Source organism: Saccopteryx leptura, chromosome 8 (genome assembly GCF_036850995.1).
Source record: "Saccopteryx leptura isolate mSacLep1 chromosome 8, mSacLep1_pri_phased_curated, whole genome shotgun sequence".
NCBI lineage: Eukaryota > Metazoa > Chordata > Mammalia > Chiroptera > Emballonuridae > Saccopteryx > Saccopteryx leptura.
The window spans coordinates 68276883-68296055 of NC_089510.1; the positions used below are offsets into that span (position 1 = coordinate 68276883).

At 46.8% G+C, this 19173-nt stretch overlaps 1 protein-coding gene across 2 annotated transcripts in view; it reads left to right on the plus strand.

Annotated features, from left to right (window-relative positions):
• Positions 1–17730: 17730 nt before the first annotated feature.
• C8H3orf70 (chromosome 8 C3orf70 homolog) overlaps positions 17731–19173 on the plus strand; it is an 87493-nt gene continuing 86050 nt past the window's right edge. The window contains exons 1-2 of one of the 2 annotated variants that reach the window (XM_066347146.1): positions 17731–17751; positions 18450–18696. In XM_066347146.1, coding sequence (XP_066203243.1) covers positions 18501–18696 — 196 coding nt within the window. In that variant the 5' untranslated portion in view covers positions 17731–17751; positions 18450–18500. Of the gene's footprint in view, positions 17752–17987; positions 18121–18449; positions 18697–19173 lie in introns of those variants that run through there. The other variant, XM_066347145.1, reaches the window with a different exon arrangement.

Below are 19173 nucleotides of genomic sequence, written 5' to 3' on the forward strand. Positions count from 1 at the left end.
TTTTAATAAAGGTGTTCACAATGCTCTTTCCCCTGTAACTGGTTTGCATGAGGTCTCCCCATGTAATAATAATGCAGTGGGGCATGAACTCCAGACTCAGGCTGCCTGAGTTCAGTCTCAGCATTAGAACTTACCAGCTGAACTGCCTTCAACACATTACTGAAGTTCCCTGCACCTCCAGCTTCCTCATCTGTAAAGTGGGGGTGGTTACCAGGACCTACCTTATAGATTATTTTTGTAAAGATTATATGGGAGATTGTGAGCACTGTTAACATGGTATGTGGCACATTGTAAGCTGTTAATAAATGTTAGTATGTTAGCTGTCAGTTCAAATGCAGTGGATTTCTATTGAAATATACATGATTAATAACTTCTACTGGATTTGAATTTAACATTTGGTATAGTTTTAAGACAAATTAACTTTCATGTGAATTTTTCAGGCACGCTACAATGAAGTGTTAGGTTTGTTTGGTTTGGTTTGGAAGGGTGAAGTTTTATTAATTAAGTTTTAAATAAATAAAGTTTTATTATTTGTTTGTTTGTTTGTTTGTTTATTTATTTATTTATTGGAAAAAGTTTCTAATCTGAATGGTCAGAACCCAAGATATCAGTTGGGCTATGTGACAGATTGTATTTTCCAAAAATGTCTTCTCTCTCCTGTTCTTACCGTATGATACTGATATGCTTCATTGTGAGGTGGGGACTGCTTTCTCCCTCTGGACCCAGACAGAACTTTGTCACTGCCCCAACAAAATGATTAAAGCAGAAGAGATGCTGCCTTACTTTTGAGGCTGGTCATAAAAGTTAACGTGACTTCCACTTGGCTCTGTCTTGGGACATGTATCTTGTTTTGAGGAAGCCACATACAAACACCATGTCTGAGTGTTCTGGCCAACTCCCAACCACCAGACACGTGAGTGAATGCTCCCTCAGATGGGTTCACTTCTCAGCCTTTGAGTCTCCCAGGGGAGGCTCCAGGAATTGTGGGGCAGAGAAGAGCCCCCCTTGCTATGTCCTGACTGAATCCCAGACCACAGAAACTGTAAGAGATGGTCAGTGATGATTGTTGGTGCAGGTGGGGGCCAGGACCCCCTCCTCCCTTAAGTGGACAAAGGGACACTAACAAACTGGGTGTTCCAGGTCACTACCCCCTGGGCATCTGGGTGACTAACCCGGGTGTGAAGGTCCCCTAGCTTACTTACAGTTAATCTGACATAAATCACTGAAAGCTACATTTTTCCTTAATGACTATTAGCCCCCACCCTCGAATCCCCTATTTAACCCTGCCTGTTAGAGAACTGGTTTTTGACCTCTGCCTTAGGAGTCAGTCCAGCAGATGATCCCCTAATATACTTTTCTTAATCTGAACTTGGGTGTCCTCCTTTGACCAACCTTACAGTTGTCAGCCAGTAAGTATTAGAATGATTTGTTATGCAGCACCAGCTAACTAATACAGGCTACATTTACTAAAGTATATAAACCTAATTGCTTCTTTTTGTTTTTTTTTTTGGGGGGGGTTTGTTTGTTTTTTTACAGAGACAGAGAGAGTCAGAGAGAGGGATAGTTAGGGACAGATAGATGGGAACGGAGAGAGATGAGAAGCATCAATCATTAGTTATTTGTTGCGACACCTTAGTTGTTCATGTTGCACTCGCCGGGTAAAACAAACACTGGAGACGTTTGGAGAGTTTCAGACAAAGTTTTATGGCCAAGAGAAAAAGAAAAAAACAAACCTGCACAGGGGTGAGCTCAGGTGGCAGTCACCAGAGTCACACCGAGCGCCTACAGTCTAGGGGTTTTTATAGCGTAGCAAGCAAGCGGTTCATACAGAAGCGAATTTTGCGTTTAGCAATTGGCTAGGGAGGTCGTGCGCAGTTACAGGGGGGTATTACTCAGTGGAGAATTTCAAACATAAACTTCTGATAAGGGTCTCTGACTCAATGCAGGATGTTGCTGAACTCTTTGTTCTCAGTGTCACAGGGACCTTGTACACTCTTGGCAGCCCCAGCATGTCAGTATTCCCTGAATCTAACATTCATTGATTGCTTTCTTATATATGCCTTGACTGCGGGCCTTCAGCAGACTGAGTAACCCCTTGCTGAGGCCAGCGACCTTGGGTCCAAGCTGGTGAGCCTTGCTCAAACCAGATGAGCCCGTGCTCAAGCTGGCGACCTCGGGGTCTCAAACCTGGGTCTTCCACATCTTAGTCCGATGCTCTATCCACTGCGCCACTCTGCCTGGTCAGGCCCTAATTGCTTCTTGTTGGGCAAATAAGTTTGTAAAATTTGTATTTTTTGAGTTTGCTCACTTTTAGTGTTAAAATATGGCATTGGGCAGTGCCAAGTATGTGATCTGTGAAATTGCAAATTACCTTCCTGCTCGGGAAGGGCTGTTGTCTTGCTAATGTGTGCTGGAGGAGAGGTTTTTGTGCCAGAAAGTATTGAAAAGAGAAGGGAGAAGTCATGTTTTGGCAGAGTTTGTGAAGAGAGAAGATAGGAAACAGAGGTGAGGGGCTTTGTGAGCTCCTCTGAGACTGGTGGGGCCTTTGATTCTAGGAGAAACCGGAGAAGATTCTCCTGGTTGTGGAACCAGAGAATGTGTTGTAAGGTCGGTGGACAATGGGGAAAGGTCACATGAGGAACCAGACCCAGGAACTTCAGCTGGAACCGACCACACCCATGCACACCAAAAGAAACCTCCCAGGAGTCCTTGGGAAAAGAGCGACTGTCCGCCAGCCAATGAGATTTCGCCACATCGTATCAACTTGCCTCCACCCTAGAGACCCTTTAAATATCCCCCATGCAGTTTCATCCATGAGACTTCTCTGGCCCCTGGCCCCAGACCAGAGAACCTTGTCAGGTGGGATGCACTGTACTAAATGAAGTTTTTGCTGTTCCACACTTCATGGATATGCCCTTTGTTCCTCCTTGGTGGGGAAAAATACCTTACATTTGGTGCCGAAACCCAGGAGAAGTTGAAGCCCACTGGTGCCGCTCCTCTCCCCTTCCCTTCGGAGGAAGAACCACGATCTCCGACCTTCCACCCACTTCGGCACATGGTGCGGTAAGTTCCCTGCCTCCAGCCTCCCCTCAGTTCTTTCCGCCGAGACTCCCTGTCCGTAATCGCAGCTGAGACTCCCTGTCCGTAATCGCAGCTGTGTCAGGGACCTCTTTTCTGTTCCAAGTGCGTGTGTGCCTGTGGAGACATCCCAGTCACTCCCACTTTACCTAACTGTCTGGTGGCCAGAGATTGAGTTGCGGGACACTAATTCTCATCTCTGATCACTCTGAGAACTGAGGGTGGCCATAGAGGCACAGGAATCTAAACCTGATCCAAAAACACTCCTGGAGCGCCTTATCTGAAATCTCTCCCTCCCTAAAGAAGAAGAAATTGTTCTTCTCCACTGTGGCCAGGCCACAGAACCCACTGGATAATCGAACCAGGTGAAGGGACTCCCTGAAGGGACTTTTGATTTTAACATCATCACCAATTTAACTATTGCCAAAAGAACTGGGAACTGGTTGGAGATCCCTTACATTCAGGGCTTCTAGTATTTGTGCTCCTGTCCTAATCTCTGTGCTGCCTGCTCCCTGGTGCAGGCTCTTTTTGGCCAGAGAAACCTCACCTAAACCCTCCACTCCTGATCTTTCCTCCTTCACCCGACCCCCAACTCTCTCCCCCTCCTGCCTGACACCCAGGGGCGCCGCTCTCTCGGGATCCCTTTCTGGTCCCTCTGTGGACTCTTTCACTTGGGTCTCTTCCCTCCAGGAGATCCCTGCCCTCCCTTCACAGGATCCTGTTTCTCATTCACCTGCAAATACTAGTCTCTCTTTCTCCTCCCCTGCTGGCCAGGGGCCCCTCCCTTCTCCACTGTGTTCTTAAACCCCTCCTCTGCCAGGTATTGCCCTCACGCAGGTTTGCAGGAATCCTGACCCCACAGCCCAACCCCAATCTTCTTGCAGGAAGGTCTGGCCCTGTCCTGCCTCTGGCTCCAGCATTTCTGGCCGGATCTGGGTGCCAGGCTCCCCAGGAACCCCCTCATCTTATTCTCAGCCCCTAAACCCCTATCTGGGACCTGTGAACATGGCATTTAAAGTTTTTAATGGTCATGACTAGTAGAAAAAGGCCGAGGCTACTCCCCAGGCCTGCATGCAGCAGAAGGTAATTCTCCAAACCCAGGCTCTTGTGGCAGCCCTGAGGCTGGCAGAGCAACAGGGACAAGGCACAGGAGGTGCCTGACCCAAGTTCGGGCTGCAGAGAGGAATCCTACCAGGAGCTTGCTTTAAGTGTGGCAAGGAGAGTCACTGGTCCCGACAGTGCCCCTGCCCCAACTGCAAGCAGCCCCGTCCCTGGCGGAGCGATTGCCCCTTTGGGCAATAGGCTTTTCCTCAGTGCCTCTACGTAGAGGACAAGCCACCGAAATGGGAGGCCAAACCAGCCTGGCAGGCCCACCGCTCGAACTCCTAGACCTCATGGACAACTGACACAACCAGACTCGGAGACCCACATCACCCTTACCAAACCCAGGGTAATGCTGCAAATAGCGGGTAAGTCCATCTCATTTCTTTTTTTTTTTTTTTTTTGTATTTTTCCAAAGCTGGAAACGGGGAGAGACCGTCAGACAGACTCCCGCATGTGCTCGACCGGGATCCACCCGGCACACCCACCAGGGGGCGACGCTCTGCCCACCAGGGGGCGATGCTCTGCCCCTCTGGGGCGTCGCTCTGTCGCAACCAGAGCCACTCTAGCGCCTGGGGCAGAGGCCAAGGAGCCATCCCCAGTGCCCGGGCCATCTTTGCTCCAATGGAGCCTTGGCTGCGGGAGGGGAAGAGAGAGACAGAGAGGAAGGAGAGGGGGCGGGGTGGAGAAGCAGATGGGCGCTTCTCCTGTGTGCCCTGGCGGGGAATCGAACCCGAGACTTCTGCAGGCCAGGCCGACGCTCTACCACTGAGCCAACCAGCCAGGGCCCATCTCATTTCTTATGGACACGGGGACTACCTTCTCTGTTTTGCCATCACACTCTGGACCTCTAGTTCCCTCACAGTTATGGGAGTGAATGGGACCCCTTCCTTTCCCCTTCATATGCCACTCCTGACATGCAGTTTTGCCTCAAGCTTGCCCCCATACAGGACCGCTGGCAGTTGGAACCAGTGGCCCTACCCATCTCCGGCTCACCAAAAGGCTGGACCCTGCAGATCCTCCTATTGCTCCTCTTTTTTTTAAAATCCTTACAGGTCCGCATCCGAAGTTTCTCGAGTCACAAGTCACGGTCAATCAGATGTTCCTCCCAATACCCCTCAAAACCACCACCTTCCGATCTCCCCTCCCACAACGTCCCCTAATCAGCAGGAAGTAGCCAGACGAATAGCAGCGCCCCTATCTAACACAAATCGGAATGTAAGGTTGGTGGACAATGGGGGAAGGGTCATATGAAGAACCAGACCCGGGAACTTCGGCTGGAACCGCCCACACCCATGCACGCCAAAAGAAACCTCCCAGGAGTCCTTGGGAAAAGAGCAACTGTCCGCCAGTCAGTGAGATTTTGCCACGTTATATCAACTCGCCTCCACCCTAGAGACCCTTTAAATTTCCCCCACACGGTTTCCTCCATACGACTTCTCTGGCCCCTGTCCCCCAGACCAGAGAACCTCATGGGGTGGGAAGCGCTGTACTAAATAAAGCGTTTGCTTATCCACACTTCATGGCTATGCCCTTCCTTCTTCCTCGGCGGAGAAAAATACCTTACATGTGTGTAAAGCCAGCAGGCAGGGCCGGGGCCACCATCACAGCAGCCTGGCCCATGCAGGTTCACATTGGATTCGGACAGTCGGTAAAGAAACCATGGAGCCAAAAACTGGTGGGCCATAGCCTTTAATCCTACCTTGCACCCGGCGGGCAAGTAAAAAATACACACTGGGCTCCAAAACCCAGTCACACTCAGTGCTCACAAAGCCACTGACTTATCCGAGTTTCCTAGAATCAAAGGTTTCTAGCTCACCAGACTTATTCTCCTCAGTTTCCCATCTCCTTCCTTATCCCAGATACAAACTCTACACAAACTGGCATCTCACTCAGCACTCCGCCATCTTGGCTGCTTCTCCTGGCCTCCTCCACGTGGCCTTTCTCTGTTCTCCTCTGCTCTCTCTTCTAATGATAATCTCAGGAACCAAGAAGCAAACTCCCGCTCCGTTCCCATTTTATAGTGTAGAAATCCAAACCCTTAATCCAATATACATAATAGGGAAGTCTCTAATACAAAGTCACTTCTCTGAGGCATGATAGGATTGTACCACCTTACACCAAAAAGGGTAGGAAAGGCTTAATCCCAAAACCAAGCCCCAGGCTACAAGAATTCTGCCTGCCTTTAGCCCACCCCAACACACATTAATACCACCTGGGCAACGGCCTCTTTAACAAAGTGAGCATAATACATTTTATCTGCCCAACAATGTGTCAGTGGCTTTTTGAGCTCTGACTGAATGAAGACGGAAGTGTTTTCCCTGTGCATTGCTCATTGGCCGGTGTGAGTCTTGAATAAAGGAATGGCCCACCATTTTTTGGCTCCACTGTTTCTTTACCGTCTGCCTGAATCTAATGGAAACCTGCATGTGAACGCCCATGATGGCGGTGGCCCTTGGCCTTACACTTCTCTCTTGTACTTCTGTATCGCTTCTATCTGTAGATAAATCAGGCCCAGCCAGTCACTCCTCTCTTCTACTTTCCTCCTAACCATGCATTTGGGTAAGTGATTCAGCCAAGGCCTATTGTGCAAGCCTGGCCATATAGTTCCCTTTTTCTTAAACTTCCTCCTCTTTGCATATGGTCAGAGGGCAGAGACATTCCAAGAGGAGGCCCTACTTAGTTTTTCACCAGCGAGCTTTACATTGGAGTGTGAATGCCTAGGTCATCTTAATAGAGAATTATCTTGTTTCACAGTCTATGATTATTTATTGTACTTGGCTTCCTTGGAGCTGAGAGGGGAGTGGCAGACAAGACAGGGTTTGGGCACTGCTGAGTCCTTGCCTGTAATATCACAATTTCAAAACATTGCCCTACTAACCAATAGCGGGTAGAGAATGAAAAGGACTAATCAAAAGTTAAAATGCCTAAAAGCAGAGAAGCTTCCACCTTCAAGGTGGAAGGAAGAGCAGAAGCTTTGGAATCACAAAATATGATTTCTATTTTCTTCACCAGGAACAGATTGTGGAATGACTGCTTTGTGACATTGGGCAACTTGCCTTATCACTCATCACTTTTCTAAGACTTCCCTTTCCTGAGTAATAAAAGGGACACTTTCTTTAGGCAATCTTGTCAATTTTTTGAATCTGCAAAACTCTCCTCTTAGTCACTTTCAAAACTATTTACACCTTCAGCTTCCAAACAGAAACATAAGCATTTGAATGGACACCCATGGGAGATGTAGGGAGGGTGTGGAGTTCCCAGCTCTGTGCCTCCTGGAAATCACAACAGCTACCACTGGGGTGTGGCTCTCTCTCTGGGAGTAAAGCATGAAAATCCCTGGAGAGGGGGCAGCAGCTCCCTGGGGAGGGCTAGCCGCTGTGGGAGAGAAGAAGCCCCATTCCCACCCTAGATGGAGTAAGAGTAGTGCCCCGAATTCCACAGAAGATAAAGTAGGAATGAGTAGCCAAGTAGAAAGGAGTAGCAGAGAAAGAAAGCAAGCCTTATCCTTATCCCTTTGAAGCTGGGGAAAAGAAAGGGTTCATTTTCCAAATGCAGCTACCATGGACCTTGTTTGGAGCTAACTGTAAAGATGATTCCTGGAAGAGGCTTCCAATGCTGCAATGCTACACATCATCTTCCTGCAACTAATTTTGTACTAACCTTTGTTTTTGAGCTATAATTGACATAGAACATTATATTAGTTTCAGGTTGTTGGGGAAATGAGTTTGTAAAATCTGTATTTTCTGAGTTTGCTCACTTTTATTGTTAAAAATGGCCACTCCCCACATGAATGGCGCTGCCCAGGTGAAACTGCTAATTACCTTCCTGCTTGGAAAGGGGCTTTGTTATGCTAATGTATGCTGGAGGAGGGGTCTTTGTGGGCCCCGGTAGTTTTTTTTTTTTTTTTTAATTTTTTTTATTTATTTATTCATTTTAGAGAGGATAGGGAGAGAGAGAGAGAGAGAGAGAGAAGGGGGGAGGAGCTGGAAGCATCAACTCCCATATGTGCCTTGACCAGGCAAGCCCAGGGTTTCGAACCGGCGACCTCAGCATTTCCAGGTCGACGCTTTATCCACTGCGCCACCACAGGTCAGGCCCCCGGTAGTTTTTTAGAAGGAGGAAGAAGCTAAGATGGCAGGGAAAGAGAAAGCAGCCAGTTTGTGCAGAGAGTAGGAAGCCATTTTTGCAGGGTGAGAGCAAAGAGGAGGGAGAAGATGTGCAGATTGGGAACCAGAGGTGACTGAGAAGGTGGGGGCCTTTGATTCTAGGAAAACCCAGATGTGTCAGTAGCTTTATGAGCTCTGAATGAGTGGGTTTTGGAGCCCTGTGTGTTTTTACTCACCTGCCAGCTGCGAGGCTAGACTAAAGGAATGGCCCACCAGTTTTTGGCTCTGCAGTTTCTTTACCATCTGCCTGAATCTAATGAGAACCTGCACCCGCATGGCCATGGCGATGGCCGCGGCTACTGGCCATACACAGGTATACAATAGAATGATTTGGTATATGTACATATTGTAAAATGATCACCATAATAAGTCTAGTTGATATCCATCATCACATATAGTGACCAATTATTTTCTTCTGACGAGAACTTTTAAGATTTACTGTAAGAATGAGACGGCTCTCGAACATTAGATGTGCAGGCTTTATTAGAGGAGAAAGACCTGCTGGGGCACTTCTCCAGGAGGAAGGGCCCCAAAAACAGACTGAGGCAAAATTTTATAAGGTTGGAAATAGCCTCGAGCAAGGGTGTGCTGGTATGTTCGGCTTTCTGGAATAGTCCTCTTTGGGGTGACTGACCAGCTTCCTGGAATTCCTTTGTCTCAGGGGCGATTGTCCGGTAATTAAGGGTGGGGTCAAGCAGCCAAGCGGAACAGCAAAAGGGCTGTTGTAATCCCTGGTCAATTCATGTATCTATCATTTACTATCTTAGAAGCTTTTCTTCTATTGATTTTAATTTATTGTATCTTAGGAACTTTTAAATATGCAATACAGTATTATTAACTGTACTCACCATGCTGTACATCACATTCCATGACTTATTTACTTTACAACTGAGATTTTGTACCTTTTGACCACCTTCACCCATTTACCCGTTTCACTCCTCCTCCTACTCCCTTCTGTCTCACAACTACTAATCTACCGATCTGTTTTCTACATTTATGTGTGTGTGTTTTTTTATATTCCATATATTAGTGAGATCTTATGGTATTTGTCTTTCTGTGGTCTATTTCACTCAGCATAATGCCCTCATTATTTAAAGTACCTGCGACACAACAAACATTTCTTACCTCATAGTTTCTGTGAGTCTAGAATCTGGGTGCAGCTTATTGGCTCAGGGTCTCCTACAAGGCTGCAATCAAGCTGTTGACTAGAGCGGTGATTTCCTTTCAGGATTCAATTGGGAAAATTGACTTCCAAACTCACTCATGTAGTTGTTGGCAGGCCTTAGGTCCTTACTGGCTGTTGGCCAGAGAGTTCAGTTCCTTCTCATGGTGCCACGTGGGCTTTTCCATTGGGCCACTCACAGCAGTTGGCTTCTCTTAGAAAGAGATGAGATGAGAGAGAGAGATAGATAGGTAAATAGATAGATAGATAGAAACAGAAGTCTTAGTCTTTGTAATCTTGGAAGTGACTTCATCACTACTTATGGAGTTGCTAAATTTAGTCTACAACTCAAGGGAGGCAATTATGCAGAGTGTGAATATCAGAAAGTGGTGATCACTGGGGACCATGTTAGAGGCTTCCTGCCACAACTTCCCCCACATGAGGCAGTGGTTTGTGTTTTGTGTTTTGTGTTTTGTGTTGTGGAGGTTATAAACAAATGGAGTTCCAGCGTTCCCCAGTATAGATCAGCCTCAATGATCCATTGAAGAGCAGCTAGACTTTACAAATCTGTTAGGTTTATGATTTCTTTTCCTTTTCCTTTTTTTTTTTAGTGAGAGAGACACAGAGAGAGGGACAGATAGGGACAGACAGACAGGAGGGAGAGAGATGAGAAGCATCAATTCTTCTTTGCAGCACCTTAGTTGTTCATTGACTGCTTTCTCATATGTGCCTTGACTGGGGGGCTACAGTAGAGTGAGTGAGCCCTTGCTCAAGCCAGCAACCTTGGGCTCAAGCCAGCAACCTTGGGTTTCAAGCCAGTGACCTTTGGGCTCAAGCCAGTGACCATGGGGCCATGTCTATGATCCCACACTCAAGCCAGTGACCCTACGCTTCAGCTGGTGAGTTCACGCTCAAGCTGGATGAGCCCACACTCAAGTCAGTGACCTTGGGGTTTTGAACCTGGTCCTCTGTGTACCAGGCCGACACTCTATCCACTGCAACACCTCCGGGTCAGGCTGTTTATAATTTCCTATAACTGTTTCCATTTAGGAGAATAAATCTAAACTTTGCAGAGTTTTTCCTGAGCTGGCCCTGCCCACCAATTCGGACTCTTTGTCTGACTGCTTCTTCAGGCCCACGTTACTTTCAAGCAAGACAGACTTACAGAGTGACCCTTGGCCTTTCCTGCCTGCATGCATGTTGTTCTCTTCCCCATAATACCACTGCCCAGCTTGTCTGCATCACCAATGCTAACTCATTCTTTCTGTGAAATATTTTTTGATGGCTCTGGGCAGATGTATCAATTTCTCCCTTATTGTTTTATTGTGGTTTGTTTAAATGCCTCAAGCAAAGCAAATGACCTTTTATACTCTTATGATTGGTGTCTGTCTCTCTTCTGATTTCTCCAGTATCCAGCCCAGAGCCCAGCACACAGAAGATGCTCAGTCACTGTTTGTGGAGTAGGTAAAGGAGCCTGAGCACTGCCTACGAGCTTGGGTCCCTGGGTGTGGGTGGAGTGTTGACGCCAGCCAGCATCGTCATGAGTTGCATGCGGTACTGCAGCTGCCTCATTTATGATCCACAAATCAATCGTTGTATTCCAGATTGCTCTTCACTGTCATTTTAGCCTTTAGCTGCTTACTGAAATGAGCTAATTAAAGCTGAATTATTTTAATTGCTAATCATCAAGAAAAAAAGATGTTTTTAATGGAAATGGCAGAATGTTTGTGTATGCTACCATTAAAAGAAGCCAGAGTGTGCTTGTTTCAAAATTATGATAGGTCTATTGCTTCCAGAAGTTAAGTGTGGACCATTGGAGCGTAAAGAACAGGTTGTGTTGTGTGGAGCACAAAGTTGACCTAGATCCTGCTTCTGTTAGTGTCACATCCTATCACTCAGGAAATGCCCAGTGGTTTCTAGGCTTGGACACTGAGGCTATGCATTGATGCCCACAGGAGGCTGATTGCTTGGCAGATTAATGACTGGCCTTTTTGCCCTCCCCTTTTATGTTCAATACTGACTCTGGAGGTTTATTTTTCCACTGACTGTTTTTTCAGAGATAAAAATATTTCTCTAGTTGATAAGACAAATTGGCACGAAACTGGTATGTTCTTTTCAAAGAGCAGCTGAAGGATAGATTTATGAATTTTGAAAATCATATTAAGGTGATCCACAAATATCTACCACTTCCACCGTTTTAATAATTCAAAAACTGTTATTTTGGATGGGCTCAGGGTTTATCTGTTTCCTATTTGCCTTTGATGTTGGCACAATAAGAGACTGGGGGGGAAAGCTGCCCTTTGTGATACTAGATAGGAAGGTTAACGCGAGACCATGAATATTTCCATGTTATGGGTCTATTATTCTTGCAATATCTGAAATACCTCTTCGAGCCTACAGTTGTTGTTGCTTAGGTTGCCTATAGATGTAAGAGATTCAGTAAGATTACAAGCCAGTTTATTAAGTAAGGCTTCTTCTTTTTTTATTTAGACAATTAATTTTAATGGGGTGACATTGATTAATTAGGGTACATATATTCAGAGAAAACATCTCCAGGTCATTCTGACATTTGATTATGTTGTATACCCACCACCCAAAGTCAGATTGTCTTCTGTCACATTCTATTTGGTTTTCTTTGTGCCTCTCCCCTCCACTCACCCCCTCCCTTTCCTCTCTTCCCCTCCCCCTGGTAACTACCACACTCTTGTTCATGTCCCTGAGTCTCATTTTTGTGTATCTCCTAGTTCTAGGGGGTCTCAGTTTTGACAAAGAAATGTTTTGCCTTTCCATACTATTTATGAATTTTTAGTCATAAGCCTTTTAACATGTTCCTTCAAAAATATTTGTTGGGAGTCTCCGACTATGCAACACAATGACAGGCACTAGAGATACACAGTACCTGCCTCTCTACTTGAAGTTCCAAGTGGTAGCATGTCCTTGAATATGGCAGAGGGAATGGAACTTCAAGTAGCAATTGAGCTGGAACTTGAAGGTAAGATTTCTTGTGCATAAATGGGGTCAGGCAATTCAAAGCAATGGGAAAAGGATGAGGGACGGTGTAGGGCTGACAGGAGAGAATATTACTTGTCGAGAAACAAAGCCATCCAGGGGACAGAGTGGGAGATATGGGGAAGGGTAGCTAGAGAAGAGGTCGGAAGGACTTTGGATAGCCTACAAAAAAGTTTGAATTTTTTTCGGTAGGCAGTGAGAAGTGTCAAAGTTTTTCTTATTTATTTATTTATATTTATTAAGTGAGAGGTGGGGAGGCAGAGAGACAGACTCCCACATGCACCCTGACCGGGATCCACCCAGCAGGCCCACTAGGGGATGATGCTCTGCCCATCTGGGGCTGCTGCTCTGTTGCTCAGGAACCAAGCTACTTTAGCACTTGAGGTGAGGTCATGGAGCCATCCTCAGCACCCTGGGCCAACTTGCTCGAACCCATTTGAGCTATGGCTGCAGAAGGGGAAGAGAGAGAGAGAAGGAAGAAGGAGAAGGTTGGAGAAGCAGATGGTCACTTCTTCTGTGTGCCCTGACCAGAAATCGAACCTGGGACTTCCACATGCCAAGCCAATGCTCTACTGCTCAGCCAACCAGCCAGGGCCTGTCAAAGTTTTTTAAGGCCAGAAGTATGATATGATCAGATTTTAGAGAGCTTCTCAGCGTTGTCAGGGAAGGATTAGAGCATAAAGAGCCCGCATACAGGGTGCTATTTAGAGGTGCCAGGAACAGGAGATCAAATATTTATTGAGGATCTGCAATGAGCCAGATACAGGGCTAGGTTCGCCACATGTTATTACATTTAATGTTCGCTGTATGTGAATGGGGTAGAAATTGCAAATCTCATATCTCATTTAAGACATGAGGCTAAATAACTTATCCAAGATCATCCAGCTAGGTGGTACTGGAGCTGAGCTTTGATTCCATTCAGATTTCAAAGCTTTTGTTCTTTCCACCAGAAGGGAGGGTGAGGGTCTGTTATGCCAGTGGCAATGCGAACGAGGCATCCTCCCTCGCCACAGAAGACTTCTCATTTAGTTGCACCTCATTTAGAAGCTTCTCCATTTACTTCATCATGCTAATTGCTTTAACATGACAAATTGACCAATTACTAGCAGGTTATTTATAACTATAGTGGAATTACTTACTCAGTTCAATCAAGCAACCAAAAAGTAACTGATTTGTAATGACTCAATTTATCAAAGTGTTCAGAATGTTTGTTGTGCCTAGGCATAACTCACATTCGCATTAGACAGCTACATGCAATAGAATAGGAAGGGGATTTCTGGCTATTCACAGATGACATTTGAACTGAAAGGATACCAACCCCTGCTCTATGACCCAGTAGACAAGTCATAGCTTTGAGTCCTAAAAGATGTTCTGGAAAAACTTCTGTTTTGTTTTGTTTTGCTTATAAAGAAACAGAAGTCCAGAAAGCCTAAGGGAGTCTCCAAGATCTCCCAGCCAGAAAACAACTGAGCTTAGACTTGAACACCTGCATTATTCTGATGCCAGGGCCTAGAGAACTTTTTCCATTTTGCCTGCTGCACTGTGACATAGAGCAAATCATTTAGTTTCCTGACTCGTCATTTACTTTGTCTACATGAGAGAATTGGTAGGTGAATCAGTTAGCTTTTACTATATAAGAAACCACCCAAAAGTTAGTTGTTTGAAATAACAATCATTTTATGTAGCTTGCAATTCTGTAGTTTGTCCCAGTGGTTGTTCTGGTCAGGACTGGGTTCGCAGATCTCTGTCATGCTTCCTTGATCAGCTGGAGTGTCTAGGAGACCTCATATAGCCTCACTATTAGTTCTAGTGGTTGACAGAACATTGCCTGGGGATTGGCTGTTCATCAGCTGGGATATTTCCATTCTCCTCCATAAGGCTATTTTTCCATTTCATCCTCCAGCAAGGCTTGCTTATACATGGTGGTCTCAGGTTCCCAAGTGCAGAAAGGGAGAGCAAACCCCAATGGACATAATCTTTGGAAACTTTTACTATGCCATGTTTGCTATTCTCCTATCGGCTAAAACAAGTTACATGGTATGGTAGGCTGTTTCAGAAATGACTCCCAGTGATTCCTGCCTTCTGATATCATGCCCTTGTGTAATCACCTCCCATTGTGTGAGAGCTGGACCTCCTGACTTGTTTATAATGAATAGAATATGCCAAAAGTAATGGGATATCACTTCTGATGTTAGTTTATAAAAGACTGTGACACTCTCTCTGACTCTTTTTACGTGCTTGCTCTGGTAAAGCAAGCTGCTCCGTGTGAATTGCCCTATGGAGAGTTCCATGGGAAAGGGAACTGAGGGCGCCCTCTAGTCAACAACCGGTGAGGAACTGGGACTCTCAGCCTAACAGTTCCTTGAGAATTGAATCTGCCAACAACCCATCAGTGAGTGAGCTTGGACACAGACGCTTCACCAGTTGAACTTTTAGATGAGAATGCAGCCTTATAAGAGACTTTGCAGCAGAGGATCTAGCTAAGTCATGCCTTGGTTTCTGACCCACAGATACTGCGTTGCTTTAATTTGGGAGTGATTTGTTAAACAATACAACTAATACACATAGCTAACTCAGAGTCAGTGTGGGAGGGTGTAGTTACAGGGAGGGTAATGATAGGAATTATTTACCTGTATTTGAAAACAATTTACCACAGATGAACTTTTTTCCAGCCTTTGGAAGTCTGAGATGAAATAATTTTCACTACTTCAACAATTATTCTCTGTGCTAAGTACTGGGCACAGGTGATGAATAACACAGATGGGAGAAAGGTAGGGAAAAGGGGAGAATTCCAGGCAGAAGGAATGGCATTCTTACAGGGGAGCTGGAGAGCTACTTAGCAGCTATCAGACAAGTTCATATTTATGATCAAATTGTATCCTATTATGTGACAATGGTATTGTGGGTTATGGTTTTTAAAAGTTCCTTTAGAGATAAATGCTAAAATATTTATGGAGGAAATTATATAATGTCTGGGATTTGCATCAAAATAATCCAGTGGCAGGATGGGGGTCAGGAGTGGGCAGAACTATAAATGAAACAAGATTTTCCAAATGAGTTCATGTTTATAGCAACCAGGTGACGGGTACATGAGGGCTCATTACTCCAGTCTCTCTAGTTGTGTAGGTGCTTCATTTTCTACAATAAAAATTTTAAAAACTTGTATCCTGACAACACCTCCTGAAGGCTGTGTGTGTACGTGTTAGAGGTCACAGCACATTTACCTCCTCCTGCTGCACTGCAGACAGTGGAGATTAATGATATCTTTTGGGCAAAGGGATGGAATGAGTTTTATTTTACAGCAAATGTAAAGGCCTCTCAGCCTCAACTCATGTGGCTGACATAAAATAGGCTATTTGGGTAACTACCATTGCCTACTGGCTAAGGTGCTGTATTGCATTATTTTTAATGATCATTTTTCAGTAGCTGAGATGGTATGGTTTTATATATTAGTAGAATCATATAACATGGTTCACCCTAGAGTAAAACCAGTGGAAGGATTCTGTTTAAATATTAGTTACTGAAATACTGAAAGAATTCTGAGATCTTTTATAACATAGACAGTGGTAGAGTGAGTTTATAGGTTGGGGAAGGAGAATAATCAGGTAGTAGAGCTGGGAATCCCCCTTTGAAAAATTCTGGATTGGCTTGCTACAGCAATAATGTATTATGGATTTATTTGACTAAGTTTTCCTTTTACTCAAATTATTTTGAGGTGGGTCAGACTGTGAAATTAACAGCAGGGATGGGTAGATTTTATAAGTCAGGGATGAGAGTATAGGATTTTGGGGAGGCACCTGGGGCTGAGTCTGAAGAGATGATGCTTCATGTTTATAATTTACAATGTCAGGCTTTTGGGGAAACCATATTTTGAGATTTTGATTCAGATTTTTCTCAGAAATACCTTTGCCACCAAATTGAATCTTTCCCCAACGCCTAATAAAGACTTTGTCAGAGCAAGATATATACAAATTATATCTTAAGCCACGGTTAAATAAAAGGGAACATTATGAAAGACTGCTTACGGAAGCAAGGATTTTCAGTGCTTAAGATGAACTTGGTTACTTCAAAACTATGATGAGTCTGTCAGTGCAAAGCAGGAAAGGAATAAAATATGGAGAAAGTGAACCTGGCATAAACATGTTCTCATACAGCATTTGTACTGAAAGCTTTGTTGTTGTTCCCTGAACCTTGGCAATTATAGGCACTTTCCTCTGCTATGAAAAACGATTGGCAAATAAAGAGAGAGGTGCTCTCCTTTTTTGCTCAGGCTGCATTCAGCCTTGTTGCAGAGAAACATGAATTCCCAATCATGCTCCCTGGGAGCAAATAGTTTGTTTTCTCTTCACTGAATCCAGCCTGGGATGGGTTCTGCAGTCCAGACTGGCATGGAAAATCTATTTGGAGCAACTTGTCCCCAGGAGGGAAGAAGGCAAGCTGATTATGTGGGGGAGCTGCAGTCATCCAGCCAGTCATACCTGCTGGCTAGGGCAGGCATTAACATGCAAAAAGGCACACAGAGCCCAAGGCAAACATGAGTCCTGTTTGTGTGCCTACACCCACATATACCACACATACAAAACTCCACCCAGTACACTGGGCACACACTAGACATGCCAGGCACATGTACCACATGGCTACACACATACCACACAATCTATATAACAACCATAACCACCCATATACCAGGTACACACGAATACACACATACGCCACTACACACATATTACACACACCATATACACTCCACATTGATCATATGCATCTATGGTACATATACACACATCTCATCAAACACTCCACATAACAGTAACGTGCATCACGCACACCACACACACACCGCATGTACCACGCATGCAACAAACCATCCAACTACACACGTACCCACCACAATACTCCGTGTAAAAATCATATACCCATATACATTACTTAACATACCAAATTGCGCACACATTCAACACATTTTACATATCAATCCCGTGTACCACACATGCAAAGCACACAGACGCCACAGCATCGCAGCACACAGATTGGTTATTTTCCCGCTCAGCAAGGCTGAACTGCAGCCCCAGCTGTATTCAGCGCGGCCATGGGCAGGGTTATTAAAGGCCAGTACCAGGTGCGGGTGCGGCACTGGGGTTTCCCGCGTGGGGGCGGGGACTGGCGGCTTTGGCTTCGGACGTAGGACGTGCGCACGCCTCTGGGGGATATTGTGCCCAGACACCCTGGGAGGTACGAGGGAAATGTGAGACGCGTGTAGAGAGATGCGTGTGTGTGCGAGAGTGTGTGTGAGTGAGAGAGAGAGCCTCGCTCGCAGCTGCGCGGGGACCAGCCACTGAGTGGTCCTGGTGGGCGTGTCCTCGGTGCGCACAGTCCTCAGTGGAGTGCTGGTGTGGGCGTGAGTCCTGGAGTTGACCCAGCTGGGGCGGGGCGGGGTGTGTGTGGGGGGGTGGCAGTGTGCATGTGAAAACCGAGCCGCCAAGGCGCGCGTGTACTCATAACGGCCCTCCATCGGTTGAGGCCAGTCTCGGAGGGATGGGAGTGTGTGTGGCCTGGCCTCGCTGACACTAGGGTACGCCCGCGACCGCGCTCCCCCACAAGGTGTGTGTGAAGAGGCTGGGCTTGCGGAGGAACGCGGTGGTCGGCCCCTCTAGCCGCTGCGAGCGCGCGCGTGTGTGTGGTGTGTGTGGTGTGTGCGGTGTGTGCAGTGTGTGTGTGCGGTGTGTGCGTGCGCGCGCGCGGCGCCGCGGCGGAGGGAGCGAGGGAAGGAGGGGGAGAGGCGGCAGGCCCAGCCCCCCGTCGCAGAGCCCCGGGCGGCACCTCGGCGAGCTCTGGGACCGCCGCGCTCCGCCGTCGCCCCGCGCTGGCGTGACTCCCGGCCCGCCGCGCCCTCCCGCGCCTGTCGCCGACCGGGTTTCCTGTCCGCCCAGACGCCGCTTCTCCCGTGCTCTCTGGGTCTCGGCTCCGCGGAGGGAGAGGAAATGAGTACGGCGGCGGCCCCGGCGCCCGAGCGGGGTTGGAAGAGCGAGAAAGTGGACGAGGCTCAGGCCCTGGCGCGGAGTTGTGCTGCCCGCAGACCCGACTTCCAGCCGTGCGACGGGCTCTCCATCTGTGCCACACACAGCCATGGCAAATGCTTCAAGCTGCACTGGTGCTGTCACCTAGGATGGTGTCACTGTAAGTGGAGCCCCGTCTTCCCGCCTTGCGCCGCGGTCCTGGGCCGTCCGGGGTCACGGCTGGGGCTCTGGGCTCGGCCCGGCTGCTTTGCCGCAGGCTGGGGCCGCCCTAGGCTCCCGCCGGGCGGAAGCTGCCCTCGCGCCGGACTACTAGGGTTGGCGCTGCCTTGGCAACGAGATGAAATCCCGGGGGGAGCCTAACGTTAGCCACTTCTACGAGAGGGGAACTCCCTGTCCCAGGAAAACTGGAAGCTATTCTTTCTTTTTCTTTTTCTTTTTAAACCGAAACGGCCAGGCAGGATGTTCAGAAATGGTTGAGAGCCATAGGAGTGGATGGCAATGGGAGGGGAAGCCTTAAAAAACAAACAAAACCTTGATGGTTAAAGATTCTCCCCTTTCTCACTCTTGTCTTTCTGTGCAGCTGTGTAAGAGAAAGAGCCTTTGGAAATCGAATTGTGGCCCATTTATTGCATCCAGT